At 34.7% G+C, this 25,000-nt stretch overlaps 1 protein-coding gene across 3 annotated transcripts in view; it reads right to left on the minus strand.

Annotated features, from left to right (window-relative positions):
• The window catches only part of LOC106874384 (glutamate receptor ionotropic, kainate 2), a 952,973-nt gene that overhangs the window by 121,879 nt on the left and 806,094 nt on the right, over positions 1–25,000 (minus strand). For all 3 annotated transcript variants that reach the window (XM_089347990.1, XM_089347991.1, XM_089347992.1), the window contains one exon: positions 10,220–10,417. In XM_089347990.1, coding sequence (XP_089204116.1) covers positions 10,220–10,417 — 198 coding nt within the window. The remainder of the gene's footprint in view (positions 1–10,219; positions 10,418–25,000) is intronic.

The following is a 25,000-nucleotide window of genomic DNA, read 5'->3' on the forward strand; positions in this document are numbered from 1 at the left end:
TTGGAAGATTACAATATATATACATACACACAATTGAATACATATATATATATACACATATATAAATATATATATGCAATCATCAGATTAAACAATTATTCCAACAATATTATAAATCTAATTTTACATCCCTTTAAAAAATAAGCAATAAAATTAAGCATTAAAGATTAAAATTCAAAAATCAAAAATCAAAATTATACTTTGTTATGTTAAGAAATTAAAATGTATAAATTATACATTAGAGGTTATGAGAGGTAATAGTGTCGATAAGACCCAAAGGTTTCAGGTAATACTGAGTAAGTGCTATGGACAGACTATAGTTAGGGTACAGGTTCGGTGATTATGCGAATAAGGAGTCCAGCCTAGGTTATATATCAGCATGTGTACATATAAAAAAAATTCAGAATGAGATAAAACACCAAGGCTGTGAAAGATTTTAGAAAATTTATAAATAGTAGGTCTTACAGCTGTTTCCGGGATATTTTATATATCCCTTCATCGGAGACGGTGAGAGAGAATGGTTAAGCAATAGTTATTTTAGATAAGATATGAAACAGAGAGTGAATTGGAGGATTGAAAATAGACGTGAGATATGCAGGGGTAGTGTATCTGTAGATTCGTTGAGTAGATTCCAATAGTTTTTAAAATTGGTCATTCTAACTATAGAGTTTGTACATAGTGTTATTGAATCAAGGGTTTTATTTAAAGTGACCTATAAGTTGGGAATGTAATTGTAAGGTCAAATCGAAAACAGGAAGAGAGGAATAAAAGAAAAGAAAAAGAAAAAAAAAGGAAACACGAAAAAAGAAAAAAAAAAGAAATGCTAGGAGAGATAATAAAAGAGATGAAGAGCGGAAAGTGTACTGGTTAGTGGTCAGTCAAGATATTTTGAAAGTAGGAATGGGGAGGTGAGGGAGATAGAGAGAAAGATATGAGAATGTAGAAAGTGGATAGGGTAAAGAGTAATGGAGTGTCAAGTATGAAGTGATAGAGCATAAGTGAGGGGCAGAGAGAGGGGGTAGGGGTTATAAAATGGTGGATTTGAAGAATTTGGGAATATAGGTTGGGTTGGTTAGACAGGTCAGTGTTGAAGTAGAAGAAGAGAAAATATATATGTGAAGATGTGTACACATGCATATATTAAACATGTATATAGCTATTTATACATATCAACACCTACACATACAACACGTACTCATATATATATGTACATACGTACACACATACTTATGTGTATATGTATGTATTATCGCCCCTGCACACGCAGGTATATATAACTTGCATACTTACATACACACACACACACACACGCATACACACACACATACATACAAGCACGCATATATGTATGCACGTATATATGTATGCACGCATATACACACGAATATAATTAGATGGTTGTGATATTCGAGTATGAAAGAGGAATTTGATAGGGATTAGGTGTTAAAATGTAGATTTATAAGGTTGTGGTGCTGGTTAGAAAGGATCCAAACAAGGGAGATATAGTAGACAACTTTCGGTCATCGCTCTGCTTAGTTGAAGATTTTGGCCAAGGTACTACCAAAAATGTTGGTGCATGTCGCAGGTGGACTTGTCACGGAGGCGCAATCTTGCGTCATTCCCGGCAGGTGCATTCAGGGCAATCTCCAATTTCTACACTATGCCATAGAGAGGTAAATAGGCTTCCTGGCAAGGGTGGGGATTTGGTCCATTTCGACCAATGCAAAGCTTTTGGAAGGGTTGACCATCAGTATCTGGTGTCGGTCCTCGCAGCAGTCGGATTTGTCCCCGAACTTCCGTAGGTGGATCAAGCGTTCGGTGCGTCAAGGATATCCTCTTTTCCCCCTTGTATATGCGTTGGCTCTGGAGCCTTTACTGCGGAAATTGGAGGGTATGAGGGACGTTACGCGTGATCTCGGTTGCGGAAGATCGGTTACGGCGTGTGCAGACGACATCACCATCATCGTGTCCGAGGTGGATCACCTATAGAGGGAAGGCGAGGTCATAAGGAGTACGAGGCGGTAGCAGGAGCAAAACTTAACCGGGATAAGTCAGTCAGCTTGCAGCTCAGCACCTGGAGAGGCAAGTCGATACCTCCTAATAGCGTCGTCGGTCGTTGGGCCGATGGGCTGATTAAATCGCTTGGAATCTGGTTTGGCCCGGATCTCCAGATAGAGAAGAATTGGAGCGAGGTGGCGAGCATAGTGACCAACCTAACTCAGACCTTGTCTGAGCGGTGGCTATCCCTGAAAGGGAGTGCTGAGGTAGCAAATGTGTTTATCGCATCTGTTATTATCTACCACCTGGCCGTCGTGCCATGTCCCGATTCCAAGATGGAACGATTGCTCTTCCGCTAAAGCGTGGGTTAGGGATGCCGTGGCTGATGATCCACAGGCATGCGCTGAGGCATCCCTGGCTTTACCTGAATTGTGAACGGTTGTGTTCTCCGTTCGTTAAACTGATCCTTCTTCGGTTCACTAGTTTAGGTGAATTGGAACCGTGGATTAAGCGTAGACCAAAGCTGGGCGCGTGGTAGGCCGAATGTCGGCAGCCACTCGCGCTTATCTGCCAGACGAGTAATGCCCGTGGCGAGCGTTCCATCTCGTCATTCTATAGAGGTGTAGTAGAGGCAAAGTGTGACGATGTTCGGGGAGAAACCCTGGTTTTCAACGAAAGTCAGCTTGTTGGTTTATTCCGAAAGACATTCGAGCTGGGGCCTTTGGACAACTTCCAAAGGTCTCTGGCTTGGCAGTTTTACTGAGGAGCCTTATCAGTTCGAGATAAACACACTAGGCATGGCTTTTCGTGCCAGCCCACTTGCCCAAGATGCGAGCAGAGCAGGGAAGCTGTTCTGCACGCTATTGTGCAGTGTCCGAAAGTTTCGGAAATGTGGGTATATGTCGAACTGCTGTTGTCAAGTCTGGGAAGAGTACAGCTATCTTCGTAGTCGGTGGTATAGATCGTTCCACCATCCTCCTTCAATAAGGAAGGCAAGATGTGTTTTCTCGCTGTGGTAGCGTTGGTGAAAGAGGTTGTTTGGAGGACGAGAATAAGCGGAGTGGCGACGGATGCCTTCATCTCCAGCCCTGGTTTGCTCAGCGTGAAAGATTTTATTAAACACATAGCAGTACTTCTCGAAAATTTATGTAATTTATTTTGCATCAGTGGTACTTCTAATGAAGTGTTGAAGTGTAGAGACATCAAGTTCCCACTCACAACATTTCTCCCTCTTTTCCAGATGCTTGTATTCGCAACTAAATGAACATGTACTTAAGTGTAAGTCACCATATATTCTGTGTGCGCGCATGCGATGGATGCATACCAAAATTAATATGACAAAGAGAATAAACTTTAAAGAAATTTGGTACATTTATTCCCTTTGTACAGAAACTACTTTAGAGTTACAGTCATGACGGGAGGTTTTTATGACAGCAGCTGATTTTCTTTTATTTGTTATTTTTTATAATTCCATGACATAATATTCGAGTAATTTTGAGTCTTCTCTCAGTCTTGAGAGTGATGAATAAACACTGGTCAAATTCAATTAATCGAACGATGTAAATAACGCCAAGAGTAGCTTCCTGGACGCTTTAGACCTATTTTAAAAAAATCTATCTTCGTTTCATTTTCACACACACACACACACACACACATGCATACACATAAGTACACACATAAATACAGATATACATCCTTAAATACCTACACACACATACACGTGCATGCGCACACACACATACACAGACGCGCACACACATATATCTATGTCAATTTACTAAACATACTTCTTATATTTAAAAAGAAAAAAAAACATGCACTAAGTATTGTTCTGATGCTTTTAAACATTTCATTAGAATGGTGATTTTGAAATATTAGATGAGCTTTGAAATTGAAAGCGTAGCGATATAGGGAAAATAAATTTAAACAATTGTATAACACTCTCAGTCTATATGTATGTGTCTGTGTATGTAAGTGAAATTGCATGCACACATACACACTCACAAACACAAATGCACATATTGTGTCCACACAGATACACAGACATATTGTGTGTTAATGAAAGAGAGAAAATGAAAGAGAAAAAGAGAATAATGATTTTTTTACTAAGGATACGAAACATTGAATTAAATATATGTAAAGTATGAGCATATATTCTGTGTCTTTCAACGGTTGATTTTTATTGTAGGCAAATAGCCAAGAATTTTGGAGGCAAAGAGTAGTCAATTAGATCGAAGCAGTACTTATTTTATTGACCAAACATATTTATTATATTGGCCGAGCAAAGGATAAAAGACGAAGCCTACAACGGTAGGTTTTGAACTTTGGAAATATGAAAGATATAAGTAAATAACAAAACAATTTAACCACAGATCTATTATTCCTCCAATCAATTGGTTTTCAGTAATGATAGAAAAGCAATATTTAATGCACGTGTGACCCTGCCATGTTAGATATCGTAGATTACTGATAAAGATGTTGTGTTTTGTTTAAATACAATATATTTATGTTCTCTGTTCATAAGTATTTGTCCTCAATTTCATTTCATTGCTTTGGAGAGTGTGCTTTTGTGTACGTAGCGAGCGGTTAATTAAGACCCTACTAGTAATAAACTGACGATCAATGAACTTAATGATATATCACCTCCAGTATAAAGAAAATATGGTTGTGTACTAATGTTAGAATTCAATATGAAATTTTTACATTAATCACATTTTTGAAATCTCAAAACTAAATGGCTGCAAAGGAGAGATATGTGGTTAAAATCAGGTCAATGGGTTACTTCTTAATGTTCGCTTTCAACCCATACATACATACATACATACATGCAGACATACATAATACATACATACATGGATAGTTATATACATGCATTAAAGGCATACATACATATACATGTGAATATACATGTGATTTCGAGTGTGTGTATTTGCTTTTGAATGTTTGTAGATGTGTAAAGCTGATAATCGATTTCACTTAATTCATTTCTTTTGTATATTGTTTAAACCATATATTATTTGTGGTAGTTTGATGAATTATTTTATCTTCATTTGTAATGGAGAATAAACATCATTTATCTAACTTTAAAATTTCTACACGAGAGAAAGGAGAAAGAAAGAAAGGAGAAGCCCTTAAGAAATAAATGAATTGTACGAGAATTTATATACATGAGTGTAAATTTTATTTTGATAGGAAGTTTTAAAAAAATTAATATAAATTAGGAAACAATACCATATAAATTGAAATATAAGGCAATTCATTTTGCTGTGAAGTGGACGATGATATCATTTTCGAAATTAAATTAGTCAGACTTGGAAATAAAAGAACAAATAAATCGCTGTCGATAAATTAATGAGTATCTACAGAACAATGGCGTTTTTGAAAATGACTATAAAGGGATATTAGCCTTAGTTTACGATGTCTTTATTAACTCGATGATATATTTTTTATTTGTTGGCGATTCTTGGTAATAGTTTTGAACATATATATGTGTAGCCATTCCTATGAACATTAAGTCCGTGACTGATTGGATTAAAAGAATATGACGTCAAATTGTAATTAGCGAATACATAATGGAGATTTAAAGTGCGTTACTGATTTAATATGAGTTTATTCTTCTCGGTATCTGACGAGACTGTATAATCATTAATTTCCTAGTCTACAAGTGAGCTTTTATTAAATTCTCCACCTCAGAAATATTCTATTCACTTCTTCGACGACACATGACCCTGCATCCTGTAGTCTCATTGTTGGTTACTATTGCAACATTATTGAGTTGCATCTTTTTGTTGCAGTTCATGGTTTTCATCTTGCGTTCAAATGTCTCCTAGTAATCAAGCTTGAATCTCTAACGATTACAATATATTAATTTTTCTAGACTTATAATAAAGGTTGCTATTTATTAAAATACGATAATGTATCTTTTAAATTTGAAAAGAACGCGTACATGTATTCATAAAGTTGATGCAGAAAAGTAACTTTGAGTTTTATTCAAATAAAACTAAGATGATATTTTCCCTCCAAATTCGTAGCATTACATTAAAGATATTTTATTATTATCCGTATTTGCATTTCTTTATTTATCTGAAATATGAATTACCATTGAATGGAGCACTTTTCTTATATTCCAGAATATTACAGTGAGAAATAAGAAAGCACCTTAGTTGTTTCTTTCACTCTATGACATGACTTAAAACCACTTTAAAACAACGGATTAAATGGCTAAAACAGCTATTAGCTGAAGCAAATGTTATTTATGCCTTGTAGTTTCTGCGTAGTCCGACTGGAGTCGATAAAAGCAGTTTACCTAAAAGATACAACCGATACACTGGAGAATCTAAAACAGATACTGCGAGCCAGATTCATTTTTTGCAAATCAATAAATACGTTGGAATATCGATCCAAATATTAAAAGTTTGTATCGTATCACTTGTGCTGGATTGTGTGTCCTTAACCACTTAATACTCGAGTACTTATTTGACCTAGATGTAAGTAGATAATCTGGATATATAAGTATCTATTTGCAAAAGTAAGAGAGTAGATTTAGAAACTGCTTTGCAGTGCTAAGGTCAATTCCTATTCATGCTACAGGGTAAAAACCAGAATCCGAACAGAGTGGTGAAATGCTGCATTGGCAAGAATAAATCCAAAGGAGCGTGCATAGAATTCCGATATCTGTGAACGCTGTGAGCAGTAAATTTTGCCGTCTTTTAACGACTGACTATAGAGAAGGAATTAAATATTTCTTGCCTGGCTCTAGGCATAGTGTACATTCAGCAAGTAACTAAAATCTTACTACTTAACTCTCAAAGCTGTTTCTATTGTGAGGGTATCACACACGCACACACGCACACACACACACACACAAACACACACAGGCATGTATATATATGCGCGCGCGTGTGTGCATAAATACTCGTGTGCATGTACATATACACATAAATATATACATACACAAACGCACACACACAAGTATGATGTGTATGTATGTATGTATGTATGCAGAAGCGCTCCCGTATGTCATGCCCGTAATTTCTAAATCAAACAAAAGAAATACTCATATTAACCATAAATCCATTCGTCCTTAAAAGCGCATACATAATGTGGACATATTAATCATATTGATACATTGGGAAAGAAAGAGAGAATAAGAGAAAGAGAGAGGGAGAGAGAGAGAGAGAGAGAATAAGATAGTGGAGAATGGGAGAGGAAGAGAGAGAAAGAGAGAAACAGAAAGTTTTGTGGAATATTTGATAGTAATTAAATACACATCAAAGTCACAAGTGAAAGGCAAGAAGAGATAAAAGGTCTGACGAAAAATTACAGAAAAATTACTGTATATGGATGGTAGAACTATTTTCATTCGTCTATATATTCAATTCTATTTTGTCAATATTTTAAAAATAGCCGAAATCTAAATTCACGCCCAGACTGTTTACTTTCAAGAAGCTGGCACCAACAAGTCACCGAGCAGACACAACCATGATGCATTTAAATATATGCTAATACCGAAAAAACAGAACATCTATTGCTTGCGAACTAAACATAGAAAAATGGTATGATGTTAGTTGTTCGAAATTCGTTGCAGTAAAAGCTTCAGATGCAGCAGAGAATAAAATTATATACAAAAGTACAAAGATATAGCGGAAAAAAGCTCAAAACAGATCGTTGAAAAATTAAAGATTATATATATATATATATATATATATATATATATATATATACACACACACACACACATATATATATATATATATATATACACACACACACACACACACACACATATATATAAATATATATATATATATATATATATATATATATATATATATATATATATATATATATATATATCGTGGCACTCCTTTGGTTAGGACGACGAGGCTTCCATTTGATCCGATCAGCGGAACAGCCTCCTTGTGAAATTAACGTGCAAATGGCTGAGCACTCCACAGACACGTGTACCCTTAATGTGCTTCTCGGGGAGATTCAGCGTGACACAGAGTGTGACAAGGCTGCTCCTTTGAAATACAGGTGCAACAGAAACAGGAAGAAAGAGTGAGAGAAATTTGTAATGAAAGAGTACACGAGGGGTAACCACTCCCCGATCTGCCGGAGCCTCGTGGAGCTTTAGGTGCTTTCGCTCAATAAATACTCACAGTGACCCATCTGGGAAACGAAAACGCGATCCTACGACCGCGAGTCCGCTGCCCTAACGACTGAGCCATTGCGCCTCCATGCAGACAGACAGACATACACACACACTCCCCCGACCCCCACCCACCCCACACACGCGCACAGGTATATTATTATCGTAAATAAGAGGGTAATAAATTTTGTTCCATTGTTTTAAATATTTTTATACACATATAGTGGCGTACACACACTTTAGCACACCTTGTAAGTATGTATATATGTATGTGTGTGTGTGTGTGTGTGTGTGTGTGTGTATATAAAAATATAAAAAATGGAGCAAAAACACAACAGTGGACAATAAAACATCCGGACGGATAGACGACACAAAAATGGACAGGAAACTGATCAAAGGAGGCCACGAATGACCCGTCCTTTTTTTCCTTTCCCTCTATTTGCAATTTGTATCGTCTAACCGTCTGTTTATGAATTTATATACAGAACAGTTACAAGGCAGCAATCTGGCAGAGCTGTGAGCGCATTGTACAAAATGCTTAGTGCCATTTTCCCTAGTTCATTATGTTTTGAACTCAAATAGCGACTAGTTTGACTTTGGCTTTCATCTTTTCGGAGTCGATTAAATAAGTATTTGTTGAATATTGGGCTCCATGTAATCGACTATCCTCTGCCCACAAAGTTTCAGACTTTGTGCGTATAGGTATAATAAAAATTACTTCTACATAAGTACATAAATACAGCCCCTTTTTCTCTCAATTCACGCACGACGACGCTTCATAAACATTGCTGATGTTTGTTTATGGTTTTTCAATAATTATTATGCAAAAAGTTACTGAACCAGAGATCTTTCAGCATAGTCTACTTCGTATGAGCCCTTATCTCTTGCAACGACTTTCTTTTTTATATTTGTGTGTGTTATTATTGCTTCCGTTTCTGTTGTTGTTGTTGCTGTTGTTGTTGTTGTTGTTGTTGTTGTTGTTGTTGTTGTTCTTCTTCTTCTTCTTCTTCTTCTTCTTCTTCTTCTTCTTCTTCTTCTTCTTCTTCTTCTTCTTCTTCTTCTTCTCCTCTTTCATCATCAGCTCATAGTTTATGATGCCTGAACACCCACTAAATATCTTTTCAAGATTTCTAGTAATTTTGTGAAACAAATTTGAGTTCAATGGGTTAAGTATATCATGTGAAATTCATGCATAGTTGTAATTAAATTTTCTTTTTCGTTTCAACTATAATGACGTAAAGCAGTTTTAAATAACCGAAATATTTTGTCTTTTATTTTCATATTTGACTGCTGTTGTTTCTTCTAACTTGTATGCCCTCAGCGTTTCTTCGCCAAATAGAAGATATATTCATTACCTAAATGATTTTATATCTTCCTTCCTTCCTTCCTTCCTTCCTTCCTTCCTTCCTTCCTTCCTTGTCCTTTCATTTGCCTTTATATCATTGATTCCAAATTCATGGAATTATTTTTTTTCATCTTACCTTTTCTATTCTTAATTCCTTCGCTCTTCCAACACATCCATCATGTTCTCTTTCATTCTCTCACTTCATTCAAATGTCCATACTACAGTGTAGGTTAGACCTAACCTCAACTCCTCTATCTATATATATTTCACAGCTTCTATTACCAGAACTGATTCACTCTACATTGAGCCCAACACATCAAACTATAAACATTGTGGAATGGGTTAAGGAATATATTAAAAATATAAGTGGTAAGGATAAAGACAGTGGCTTTTAATAAAAGATAAATAAGTTTCATCGCTATTCAGCTTTTTTTACGTATGAGATACAAACAGATTTATGACATCCTATTATGTTGGTATTTTTATGTATATTTGACCACGAGTAGGAAATTACATTTAACATTCATGCACCCACTTTTCTATAGAGATTGACTTACATTCATACGTATTTGTTTGGAGATTTTATGTGTATGTGTATATATATATATATATATATATATATATATATATATATATATATATATATATATATATATATATATATATATAGGTGTGTGTATGACAAACTGTTATAAACATATAAACTATACGATTGATTTACATACCTTTTCGATAAGTTCTCTCACCATCCCATTCCAATCACCTGTTTTATCATTTGGTGCACCGTATGTGCCATCTTTAACAATATAAACTGTGTAGTTAAATTTCAGTTTCAATGCAATTTCTCGTAGTAAATCGATTGCAAATCCTTGATAAGTTTTCTTGCCACTCTCTTCTTCCTTTAGCATGGCATAAGGAGGTTCCTATAAGACAATGAGAACAATCATTAATAATACTTTTAGAGTTTGAGGAAAGTAAAAAAAGTGTTTATTATAAGATGGTAAAACAACGACAATTTATAATTTGTTTTTGGTTTCCAATATTGGAAGAGGATAAATAAAGATATAAGATTGCAGTTGCTATCTCATTATTCTTGGACAAAATGTTTTGCATCGGTCAAAATTCCTATTATTTAATTTTCGGTTCTATATGCATGAGTTTAAATATTTCTGAAGTCAAATTTCCATTTAATATTTTTATCTTTTATCTTTTGCTTGTTTTCACCATTTGAATTCGACCATGCTGGCGCACCCTCTTGAAGGGTTTATAGTCGAACAAATCCACCCCAGGACTTAGATTTCTTAAAGGCTGGTATTTATCCTATCGGTCCCTTTTACAGAATCGCCAAGTTATGGGGACGTAAACAAACCAGCATCGCTTGTCAAGCGGTGGTGGAGGGCAAACAGTTACAAAGATACACACACAGACACGCACATATACTATGAGCTTCTTTCAATTTACTTTTACCAAATCCACTCACATGGGATTGATCGTAGTGGGACTGAACTCGGAACCATGTGGCTGGGAAGCAAGATTCTTACCACACAGCCACGCCTGCGGCCCTATAATTGTTTGACTTAATTTGCTAACACTTCACGATATTTCTAATCTTGTATGGATTTAAGAAAAAAATTTCGTCTTTAATGTTTAGTTTGATAAACACACCACTTCTATTAAGAAGAATGTTTAAAACATACTATATAACAATACATTAATACTATTTGCAGATAGTAGCACTGCTATTTTCTAGAACCAACTTTTGCCTATATTGACGGTTAACATCTCAAGTTCTTCTAATATCATTCTACTGATAAAACTATAAATAGGATGATGGAAAGATTCCACTGTGATAATAGCATATGATTGATGGTTGGGTTCCGAATGCGCGGGAGATTATAAGTGATATCATCTACCTTGCAATCGTTGGAAGTTATTCCAAGTATGTCGTTGGTGTATATGATGTATATGTAAAGACTGCTATGTCGATGCAATTCCTTAGATATTTCTTTCATTTCTGCACATTATAGACAATTCGTATTGCTATGGTGAATTAGCTTCTTATTGATATATTAGTCATAAGTTATTATGTACTATTTGACGGTTTCTCTATATAAAGTTCCGTAGTATTTTGTCATTATTATTTTCTAAGTCACGTTAGGGTTCATATAAGTGGCAGATATTTCTTTCTTGAAATGGATGAAACTGAGTGGCTAGACTTAAGTTTAAAAGATTTGCCATATTAATATGTCTCTAAGTATATTTAATCGAATTAAGTGCAGAACGTCTTCATTTCACATAGTGTTGCTTCAGAGATTTCACTATACATACAACATTTACCATATATAATGTAGAAATATTGGATAGTTCTTTCAAAGTGTTATGATACAGTCTTCCGTCGGTGAATTTTGTTGCTTCTGTTGCCGCAATCAGACTGGTTTTGTTTATTTATCTCAGTAATAAATTTTTAGTTTTATCTGTCTACCCTTCATAATTATCTTTATCACTTTAAGAATGTTCGCTGATGTTCTCTTTAAATCAACAGTAAAAAAAAGAGTCCTTCAGTTCTTTTTAGTTATATATCCATATATTTTGTGTTTAAAATTTCCATGGGCATGCTCGTCTTTTTTCATAGCGAATATACTGAAATAAATAACAGTGAAATAATTTTATTGCTTTCATATAAACTCTCATTAATTTGGAGATCTTGTACATATATAAGAAATGATTATGACTACCAGTACTGACGGTAATAATATCAGTAATTATAAATAGATGTTTACAAACAAATATACAGAATTTCGTTGTTGTAATAACCCAAGGCTAGTGAATAGGCAGGAGTCACTGAGACAGTAAAAATGCCTTCCTGTATTTAATAATGTAACTTTAAATACAGAGTTCAACTTTCATTCGTCAGTGTTCGATAAATTAAAGGGCCAGTCAAATACTGTGTCAATTTTAATCGACTATATTCAACCCTCTTGCTCTATGATTCCATACCGCATGATAGAAACTCATAGAACTAAGTTATGCAATATTTCTACTTCTTTCAATTATTATCTACACTTGCACTTGACTTTTTTTTCCTATGTCAAAACTGGCTGGGGAAATTTAATTGATTATGCGCATGTTTCCTTTTGACGATTTGAAAATTAGATCTATTTCCATTACATCAACGTTTGTTGTTGCTGTATTTCATTTCCTATTCGACTTTGATAAAGGAAACTTCAGATCAAATGTAGTCATGTTATAATCAATCTATTTTTTTTGCTGGTTTGGTAACCTAGAGCTACATCATTTTTCAGTTTATCATTTGAAGACAAAAATGATGTTATGTATTTGGCTGTTATTTCTGTTTGGTCAGGCAACTGAAAAGACGTTCTGTCGTTGACTCAAGTCAACCATTAGATATATTCAGTAAAAATTGTCGATTAATTAACTTTAATTCTTGATCTTTGAAAGTTTCATAGTTCTGAGTTTTATGAATTGATTCTACATTTTATTAGAAATGGCTGACTGTTTTTCATTATTATATATGACTAAAATTTATATATTATTAAATGTGTTAAACCTGTATTAGACATTTTATATCAACCTTACAAAATAACAATACAAAAATAAGAACAAATTAATTTAATGTAGCGATTCAGTTCTGAGTTGAATTTGCGATACATGATTCAGCTGGTTGATCATTGAATATATAAATGTGTAGCACGCCACTTGGGTATTAGTTTTAAAATAATACCTCATTTTATGAGAATTCATGTCTATAAAATAACCTTTAGTTTGAAGATCTATCGACATTTATAGAGCGATCAGGATTAACAACGTCTGCTGTATGAAAATATTGTGTCTGCATTATTTATTTAATTTGAATGTTGCACTTTGAAGATCTGTTAAATATATTTTCTTTTGAGAATCAACATAAACGTAAATGGATTTTCAATTTGCAGGTTTCATATGATCTTTACCACGGAAACACAACCAAAACACACCTGCAGATACATAGATGTGCATATATACACAGATAGAGAGCTAGATATACAATTAAAGAAACAAATACATACATTACCATGATCAAATGTACACTAATATATGCAAGCGGAGGTTTGCAAATCTGTTCATAGAGTGAATCTGTGTATGCGATCTGTGCGTTGGCTTTCGTGTGTGCATGCATGTGTAATTCAGTGTGTATGTTTGTGTGTAAATAAGTTCATGCGAAAACATTGCACTGCTCTTTCCCCCATACCTATGAATCAAAAAGATATGCGCATTTGTGTGTGTGTATGTGCGTGTGTGATTATGTGTGTGTACATACATATATTCCATACGTATATGTGTCTCTGAAGTACTTTGTATAGACATTTGGCTACTTTTTTCTGGTGAGTTGTAGTTCACTTGTGCACTGAATACAATTAGTAAAACGTTATCTTTATCATTATCTAAATATGTACTGCACAAAAAATATTGAGCAACACATACACATACATACATACATACATACATACAAATGACTGTTAAGAAGTTTGCTTCCCAACCATATTGTTCCGAGTTCATTCTCATCTCACTACATGCCACTTTGGTCAGGTGACTTCTCTCTTAAGCTTGGACCAATCAAAGCCTTGTGAGTGGATTTGGTAGACGGAAACTTTATGTGTGTGTGCATGTGTGTTTTTGTGCCTTTGTTCTGATAGAATAAGTGCAAAATTTTAAAAGCGTACCGGAGGCTATTTATTCGACTACAAACAATTTCTTCAAGGCAGTGGCCCAACATGACCGCACCTTAATGACTGAAACAAGTAAAATAATATATATATATATATATATATATATATATATATATATATATATATATATATATATATATATATATATATATATATATATATATATATTATATGTATTAGAAATTATTAGCTCAAAAGAAGTAAGTAGGTATTAAAATTTAGTACTGGAAATTTGAAGGTCGAATGAAAATGTTTATTTTATTAACGCGAAAAATTATGAGCACTTTGCTTTAAAACGGAGATCATTTGCGCATTACAACAAGGATTATATGTAATATATTACACTACATATCACAAACCTTAACTAGGTGGGGTAAATTACTGAAAAAGACCACCCTACTCTACAAATTTGTTTTCAAAAGAGGGAAATAATAAAATAACGAAAAGAAACGAAACTCACAGCAAAATATGACGCTAAATCAAACACGCATGCAACGTATACATGCCAAAAACAAAAATATGCACCTAACAGATAGTGTATACATCTGACAGCTAAAACTTATTTTCTAACGTAGACGTCTACACCAGACACATGTAACCTCCTCTAGTATATAAAAACCATCAAAATTACTTCATTTTGAAAATGAGCATGAGAAGTTCAAGAAATATTAGTAATGAATATTCTGACTTTGGAGTTGAAAGAAACTTCCATAAATTTATATAATATTCACAAAATCAACATGATAAAATATCGATTTTAAAATCCTGTAGTAGTTCCATTTAAGTTTATATTTAAGTCCATACAACAAAGCTAAATGCAAAATTCTGCCTTATATATAGAAATATATAACTTTTCGAAAAACACAGCACAATACGAAAAATTTTCAAAGATATTCTTGAAGAAATTGATCTTACGCCAAATACAAACACCAGATCAAGATAGAGAAAACAAAACATGAACCAAAAGTCTACATTTGGGAAAAGATATTGATAAATCATAAGTCATAAAACAAAAACAAAAATGAGACTAGTAAACAATCTATATTTGTTTCTTGATGATGATATAGATATCTCTTTCTTGATGATCTGGACACAAATAGAATTATCAAACACTACAAAGCAAAAATTGCTTTCTCCACAAAGGAAATTCAAATTCCGAAGCTCCTACAGAATAATCTCAGTCTAAACCAAACTCTACTTCTCACCCTCAGTAGCAACTTCTACTTACAATCGAAATATGATGAACACAGGAAGCACTAGATAAATGCTATTCTTCTATGTTAACCAGACGGTGAATGCAATAATATATACCCAGAAAACGATATACAAATATTCAACACGAATGTTTTGAAAATACTGTATCTTATATAAATATTGAACATAGGTACATCTAACATATTTAACTCGATACTCCGTTGATATCTCTGCACAACATATGTAGAATTTGTTAGGCCGGAAACTTTACATGGAAATGTTTGCTGATGGCCGCTCACCCGTTTGATAAGGTTAAACACTTCAACATTTTATAGATACTTCTCGGTGTCAGCCACAAGATTTAGTCAACGAAAGTTCACCCAATGCATGAATAACAGTGAACGTGATGCTCTATACTACTTCACGTTTTTGGTGTTCTTTTTAATTATATGTCTCTCTCTTTCTCTCTCTCTCGCCCTCTCTCTCTCTCTCTCTCTCTCTCTCTCTCTATATATATATATATATATATATATATATATATATATATATATATATATATATATTTGTGTGTGTATGTGTATGTATATATGTTCACATACATGTGCACACACACATATATAAATATTTATGTATTTACATATATACAGAATGAATCATACAAACACGTGAAATATATATATATATATATATATATATATATAACGTGAGAGAGTTAGGGGTTATATACATATATATATTCGCCATGATAGATCGCTAGCCACTAAGCCTTTTTCTATTTTCTCTCCCTGTTTATTTCTGTGTTCCTTTCTATAGAAGAGCATAGGCTTGAAACGTAAAAGACTTTCTCACTTCCCGAGCGTTAAACTAATAGTCTGTTTGTTGTTTACACACATGATTTCGTCTTTTGTTTTTTTTTTTTGTAAATTCTCAATATATATATATATATATATATATATATATATATATATAACATCCAACTGATATGTGTGTGTTCACGGGTTGGATTGCGCATGGGCATGTATAGTATCTATGCAATTTACTCACATATATTTAAGCCTATTTCCACCAATAACATATCCAAAACAATAAAAATGATGCAGAAAATTGAAATATTGTCTGAAAATGGGAAGAAATATCATGAAATCAATAAAATATTTCTATATGTTTATGAAAAAAAAAATTGGATGGCAGAAATAACGGTGACTAATATGCAAAAAAACAAACTACTCGTGATGAGACAGAAAACTAGACAAGACAGAAAATAACGGTTGAAAATAGTAAAAAAAATATGTATTAAATAGACAGTATTATGCAAGTTCCAGTAAAATAAAGCATCTGCTTGTGACAAAACAGATAACGTGAGCCACTTTGCAATAACAAAGTTATCTTTATGTTTTGTCCATTAGATTTTAAAAAATATCTTTAAAAATATTCTAAAAGACAGTGAATAACATCCTTTTTTTAGTGATTAAGGCAAACAAGATCGGTTCTCTCTAAGTAAAATACATCTGTTTCCTTGAGTGTAGCTAATAGACATCTTGAAGTCCTAGAACTTCAAGATATCTGTCAGGGCCGCTGAACCGAAAAGAGGCAATCTCGGAAACAAGGAGGCCTTCCTTATCAACAAACTATGACCCGCCATAAATAACAGAATGGAACTACAAGACAAACCGAACTACAAGAAATGATAAATAGAGTCAAGATATAAAATACGCATAATCTCTGTTAACCATATGAAAACAAAAATCACTGCTGCAGGAAAATAGAAAATAAATGTTAACATGAAACTGGGCAGGAGAGGTTAGAACAGGTTGAAACGTACAAGTATCTTGGAACCTAAATCTTTGATGAAGTCACATGTAAGAAAAAGAAATTGAACACATAGAAAATATTAACATCTGAACCAGCAGCAAAAATGTCCCAACTAAGTTTAAGTCAAAGCTTGTGCCAACGCTCATTTGGCCAATAGGCATGTATGGTTGCGAAGCATGGACTCTGAAAAAGATTGAAGACATCAAAATCTCTGTGTTTTAAATGCACGTGTATGGGCGAGTGTTATGAATCTCTTACAAGGATCATCGGATAAATGAATGTATACTACAAGAAGTAGGTCAAAATCAACAACTCCTGAACCTTGTGGAAAATATAAAGCTCATGTACTATGACCATATCCGAAGAAGCAGATGTTTCCAAGGCATTATCATGGAAGTATAAGTAGAGGGAAGTAGGTCAAATGGAAGTCGAAAAAATGCAATACATGGACAATATCAAGAGGTGGTTGGCCAAGAGTGACAAAACAGCTGCAGAACTCGGCCTCAATTGACCTTCGTTGCAGTTTCATAAATACATTGCAGGTTTGCGAGTGATTTCTCAGAACATAAGTTACAGCTACCATAGTATTGCTATGAGTATTATTGAGCACGATATTGACTGTGTTATACTTCGTTTTGAGGTTCCAAATAAATCTTGTGAACGAGGTGTACGTAATTAAGTAATATGAATTTTAACTTGAAAATAATAGTGAGATATCTGGTGATATAAATGAACATTTATAATCTATATTCGTGCAGAGAAATTCTTTATTTAAAACGTAGTAAATAAGATCCTTAGCGTTGCATATAATTTCAGGAACATATTCACAAGAGACATTACTTTATCAGTATTAATACTACTACTAAAAGGGAGGCAATATACACAATATTTTCTCTTCTAGATTGAGATGTAATATTCACAAAGCACATACGTCGTGTTAACGACGTTCCCAATTACTATTTAATTTTTTATTGTTTGTCAATGGCTGCTATATTATCTGCCAGATTGTGCGGTAGATTACGCAAATTGCACTGTATGGCGACTATAAATTCTACTATATCTGTTTGAGAGGAGAGAGGGCTTTCCCAAAGCTTTATAAAATCAATGCATTATCCGAAGCTACATGAATTCCGCAAGATGAGTTAAACACGTAATACTTCTCTTACGTAACAGGTTTCTACCTATTTCATCGTATTCAGTGTTATATTCCTGATTTACATTTGTTAAATCCATTGAAGTCATATTTGGTAAGATGGTTATCCCTCATTTACAGCATGTCGGGCCTATATTTATTCTACTTCTCCTAAATTGAAGCTTATATCTTAAATCATCCAGATCAGAGCTTACTTGACAAGATTCAGCAATTTAAAAACCGATTTGAATGAGTTATTGTCGTATGATATCGCTGCCGTTTGTTATTTTCGACTATTTGTGCTTGTAGTTAATCGCGATTCGAGAATGTGATTAAAACTTTCCCTACTGTTCGTATGTATAGAAATAAATTTTTCCTAGGTAGCTGTATTACAACAACTATGTACTTGTGAATATGATCCACTTTCCTTACGCCTTTGAAAATCACTGTCACCAGGCATTCATTAAAACTTGTCTATATATCCAATCTTTGCTATAACTGCTCTATACTAGACCGATACTTGGGGAGAATATTTCTTCATTAGCGTAGTCTGAATACGCTAAGAGGAACCAATTTAATAATACACTTAATCAAGTCCTTAGGGAGGTTAGAATCTTTGTTACATTATCGTAGATTCTCGTTGGGATTATGGTGCAGGTAGATAGATGCTTCTATTAAGTTTCTATGTTAAATCTACAAAATTAGCTACTTTACAATTATGTCCTAACGTGATAGAAAATCTAATACTTTTGAAAACTTTTTACTTTTACAAGCGACAAAGCAATTTACTAAAGTGAATAAAGAAGCTCTGACATTACACCTTTTGAGTCATTACACTTACGGAAAGTAAGATAGTCTACTGACTGTTCAATTGATAATAAACTGATTAAAGAATTTACCACCACCGTCATTCCTACACACACATATACAGACACAGACACTCATACATACACACATATTTAATCGCAGGCGTTGTTGTGTGGTAACCATGGTTAAATAAATAAGTGCTGGCCGGTGACCATCACTTGACCTCAGTCCAATGACTGAAACAGAAAAGCTAACAGAAGAAAGATACGCACACATACATACATACACACAGACACACACAGACATACACATATATACACACACACATATGTAGAAGCTCTGAGTTCAAAGCCAGGCTAGGCATCCAGGAGTATCACGACACCTGAAAGAGACTGGAACACAAACACCCAAAACGTAGTTAAAGCAACAACCAAGATGAGGATACCACTCTGACTAATACATATTACATACGTGGGTATGCCTGCCTTCCGAAGACCTGTAGGACAACTGAAATATCGACATAAAGCTCTACCTCTCCTTGAACCATGACCAATATATCACATCACACTTCGAAGGCCATACAATTGCATTCCAAAAACAGGAGATTGTAACGAAATATCTAATAAACAAAAGACACAGTGAAACATTTGAAGCTCCATGATGCAGTCGAAAATGAATACTGTCATATTTCTGTGGAAGACATTACATACGAGAATGTCTTTAATTTACTGCGTTACCACCTCCTAATGCGACACGACTTTGTCCCAAACATCAAATACAATGCCATTCGAAAAAGTGTGTGGTATACTAAATATAAATTATCATCCTTTTATCGAATCCATACACCAATATCAGCACAAGAAATACTGGTGGAATATTTCCGTCAAAACACCTGTCAAGTGTAAAAAACAAAGCAAGCCGGATATTATTGTTTGGGACAGACCTGAAAAAAAATATGCACTGTCATAGATGTCAGATGTTCTACTGATGTGAGTATCTCTTTGAAAATTAAAGAAAAAGAGCGTAACTGTGAACAACTGCTGGATATGTAAACAAATTGTAAATCACAGCACCGTATAACAAAACCATTCGCACCGAAAGCATATAGGAAATTTGTTTGCATAAAACAAATGCGAAATACTATAGTTCTAAAATTTGGCTCAAACAGGGAAGCTAATTCACTGGTGTGACGGTAACACACTTAGTCGCGTTAAAAAAGGGATGTGGGTTCGAATGCTATTAATATTCGAGTACCATTATTATTATTTACAGGACTGTAAAACAAGGCGCTGTATAACGAAACCATTCGCACCGAAATATATATATATATATATATATATATATATATATATATATATATATATATATATATATATATATATATATATATATATATATATATATATGCATGAATGTATACACATACATAATTGGCAGACGCAATAAATTCATCTCAGAAATAAGAGAGAAATTGTACGAATGAGTAATGCCTGCAACAAATATTATCCAAGTGAGACCCTAAAACGTATAGAATTGCAGCAGAATTGGGAATGTATTAAAAGTTATTTCCTGTAAACTATAAGAGGAACAGACCCCAAATTGGCTTATGACACATGAAAAGGTATATATATATATATATAGGGGAAAATGTGTGTATTCGTGCGTAGACGAGCACGTGATAATTCTGTAGAAATGCACCAAATTGGGAAGGGGACTATTGAAAGCAAATGCGTCTCTTTAATATTGTGCTTTCTGATTCAGTTGGATGTTATTTGTTTAGATTTAAATGCATCCTATAGAATTGAATTGTCAATAGTTGCGAGAAGTTGCAAGCAAACACAACAAAAGGACACAGACATACATGTATGTATGTATATAAATTTTGGTCGATTGATTGTTTGAAGTTACGTACAGATGTTATACGTTAAGTAAAATGTTATACGTTAAGTAAAATGTTATACGTTAAGTAAAATGAGTTAGAATTTTGAATAATTATTTCTTTAGCGCTTTCATCATGTGTGAAAGCTTTATCATGAATATATTCACAGACACACACACACGCACACACACACACACACACACACACACACACACACACACACACGCACACACGCACACGCACATGTTATGCATCCATGTTTTTTTATAGTTACGCATATTGTTATATCTGTATCCTTACATATGTACGAATATATATGCACACATAAACGTATACAAATATATATCATGTGTCAATCTGTCTATCTAGCTATTCATGTTTCTTTTTTTTTCTTAAACTTTTTTATTCATTAACTTCGAAGACGTTTTGGCGTACGAATCAGCCTAGTATTTTTTTAAAGCATGTTACATATTCTAGATGTCTGTTTGGCCAAACTGCTAAGTTATGGGGACGCAAACATAGGAACACCGGTAATCAAGCAGTGACTGGTTGGGGGAGAAACATAGACGCAAAGACACACATGCACATAAGTATATGTTTTTGTAAACAATTGGTTTTGGACGGATCGACAGGTGTCATGCAGTGTCATGCAGTACGATGACCACCGACCAATGTCATTTGAAAGCAAGACACGGCTTTGTGTGTGCATACAATCTAAATCATTGCGTTTAAGAAACATGTATACTTAACCGTAGCTTTTGAAAAAGATATGCGCAAATATTTGCATATTCCCACATGTACGTGTGCCTGAATTTAAATACATGCGTACACACATATAAAAACATATATAGGGGTACATACATGTATGCAGACACGAAGTCACACAAGTTTATACATACACAAACACATATAGATATATGCATGTATATGGTTCCATAAAGAAATATATATATATATGGATTTTTTATCTCGTTCTGTTAATTTATATGTATACATATATGTATATGTATATATATATATGTATATATATGTATTTATATGTATATATATGTGTGTGTATGTATATATATATATACATACATAGATGTGAGCCTAATCCATAATGTGAAAATAACGCCCACATCTCTCTCAGATCATAACATTATAGAATTATATCATAACATTATAGAATTATATGTATATATATGTATTTATATGTATATATATGTGTGTGTATGTATATATATATATGTACATACATAGATGTGAGCCTAATCCATAATGTGAAAATAACGCCCACATCTCTCTCAGATCATAACATTATAGAATTAACTATGTATGGTCCTAGACAACCCACTGATACCCACCCCACCAGCAGGACTCAAGCAATATCCAACCTGAATTTCCACGGGGCGGACTGGAAGTCAATTCGCAGAGAGATTCGAAATCAAAACTGGCATGACAAGCTTTCTATACAAGACAATGACCTCAAACTAAGTCATTTTATGTCAACCATACAAGACATATGCACCAAATACGTGCCATATAGAAAGACCAGCAAACATGCCAATATAATTCCTAGAGACAGGAAAATCCTTATGAGACACAGAACAAAGGTCTCAAACCAGTTAAATAGAGAACTGGAGGATAGGAAAAGGGCTAAATTAAAACTAACACTGTTAGAAATAGAAAACAAAATTAAACTCTCCCATGAAAAGGAGAAAGCAGAGAAGGAAAAGAGAGCAGTAGAAAGCATAAAAACAAACCCCAAGGCTTTCTATAGATTTGCAAAGGAGACTGCTACGGTGCAGTATAAGATAGGACCCCTGTTCCTGCCTAATGGCTCACTGACTGCAGATCCCACATGGATAAGTGAAGTGCTCAGTACACAATTCAAGAGTGTCTTCACCTCTCCTCTGAGTCACATGCAGATAAAGAACCCAGCTGATTTCTTTGACAATAGCACTCAGCAGAAGGGGACTGCATCCATTACCTACATCGACATTGAAGAGGAAGATGTGATAGCTGCCATAAATGAAATGAGCTCAAATTCGGCAACTGGCCCCGATGGTTTCCCAGCTGTCCTCTTAAAGTCGTGTAAACAAGAATTAGCAGGACCACTCCGGATACTCTTCCAGAGTTTCCTTGCAAATGGTAAACTTCCCAAAAAGTTGAAGGAAGGCACCATATGTCCTATCCATAAAGGTGGAAGCAGAGCAGAGGCTAGAAACTACAGGCCCATCTCTCTGACTTCACATATTAGCAAAGTCATGGAACGAATGACTTGCTGAATGAGACCCAGCATGGTTTCCGTCCAGGTAGAAGCTGCCTCACGCAGCTCTTGCAACATTATGACTGGGTCCTGAAGCAGCTACTTGACCATTCAAATGTTGATGTGATATATCTCGACTTTGCAAAAGCCTTTGACAAAGTTGATCATGGCTTGATATGTCACAAGCTGCGAAACCTTGGCATAGCTGGTAAATTAGGAGAGTGGCTGCATGACTTCCTGAATGGTAGAAGTCAGACAGTTGCAGCCAATGGAGAACTATCTAGGGAAACAAAAATATTGAGCGGTGTTCCACAGGGAATTGTTCTGGGGCCACTACTGTTCATAGTGGCCCTTCTGGACATGCCCACGGTCACTCGGAGAGCCACTGTCACAAGCTATGCTGATGACACAAAGATATCTCAGGCAATAAAGAATCCTGATGATATTGTAAGCCTGCAGAATGACCTAAATGCAATATATGAGTGGGCAGAGCAAAATAATATGCAGTTCAATGCAAAAAAAATTCAAGTACTGTGCTACAAGACCACAAGTACCTCCCAACTGGCATACACAGGGCCTGGAGGTACTGCAATCCCAGAACCACAAACAGTGAGAGATCTGGGCATCAACATGTGTAGTGATGCATCATTTCACATGCACATTGTCAAGTTGACAGCAAGGTGCAGACAACTGGCGGGGTGGATACTGAGGACTTTCCGTACAAGGGATCAAAAAGTCATGTTGATTCTATGGAAGACATTTGTTCTGAGCCGCCTAGACTATTGCTCTCAGTTGTGGTCACCACACAGTGTTAAGCGGACAGCAGAACTCGAGGCAATTCAGCGGCACTATACACAAAAGATCGCCACAGTCCAACAGATGAACTACAGGGATCGACTGAAGGCACTAGGTCTCTACTCTCTGGAGCGCAGGCGGGAGAGATATGTAATAATATACATATGGAAAATACTGGAAGGACTGGTGCCAAACTTTGTTATCAAGTACTACAGGAATGCCCGCACGGATCGCCACTGCATGGTGCCAAAGGTACCGTCCACTGCATCTCACATAAGAACGAGATACTGCAGCAGCCTCGGTTTCAGAGGACCTCAGCTCTTCAATGCCCTGCCAAAACATTTGAGAGACATGCAAGACATGGATGCGGAGGCCTTCAAGACAAAACTTGACGCTTTCCTCTCCAAGATACCAGACGAACCAATGGCTCGTAATGAGACGCAGTTTAGGGCAGCTGTGTCAAATTCTCTTATACACCAGATGTGCCATCAAAACTCTTGATTGGACCATGTCAGGTGGGGGAGAAGAGCCATGCAAGGAACGTGAAAATCACGGTGGTGCACCAGCATGACCGCAGCCACTTGGCTGAAACACATAGATAAATAAATAAATAAATATATATATATATATTTATATATATATATATATATATATATATATATATATATATATATATATATATATATATATATATATATATATATATATATATATATATGTATAAATATATATATGTATATTTGTTTTGCAAGATTTTTGATGTGAAATCGTGTGTTGAAACAGATGTTGTTGTACTTGGGGATGGTCATATTGCCAGTTTAGCCAATAAGTGTGACGAAAGAACTCTGGCCGAAATAAGATTAAGATTAATGTAATTAAAAGCTGAAGCAAATTAACACCAAATATACAGTG

The sequence above is a fragment of the Octopus bimaculoides genome, chromosome 2 (genome assembly GCF_046866305.1).
Source record: "Octopus bimaculoides isolate indiv1 chromosome 2, ASM4686630v1, whole genome shotgun sequence".
NCBI classification, from domain to species: domain Eukaryota; kingdom Metazoa; phylum Mollusca; class Cephalopoda; order Octopoda; family Octopodidae; genus Octopus; species Octopus bimaculoides.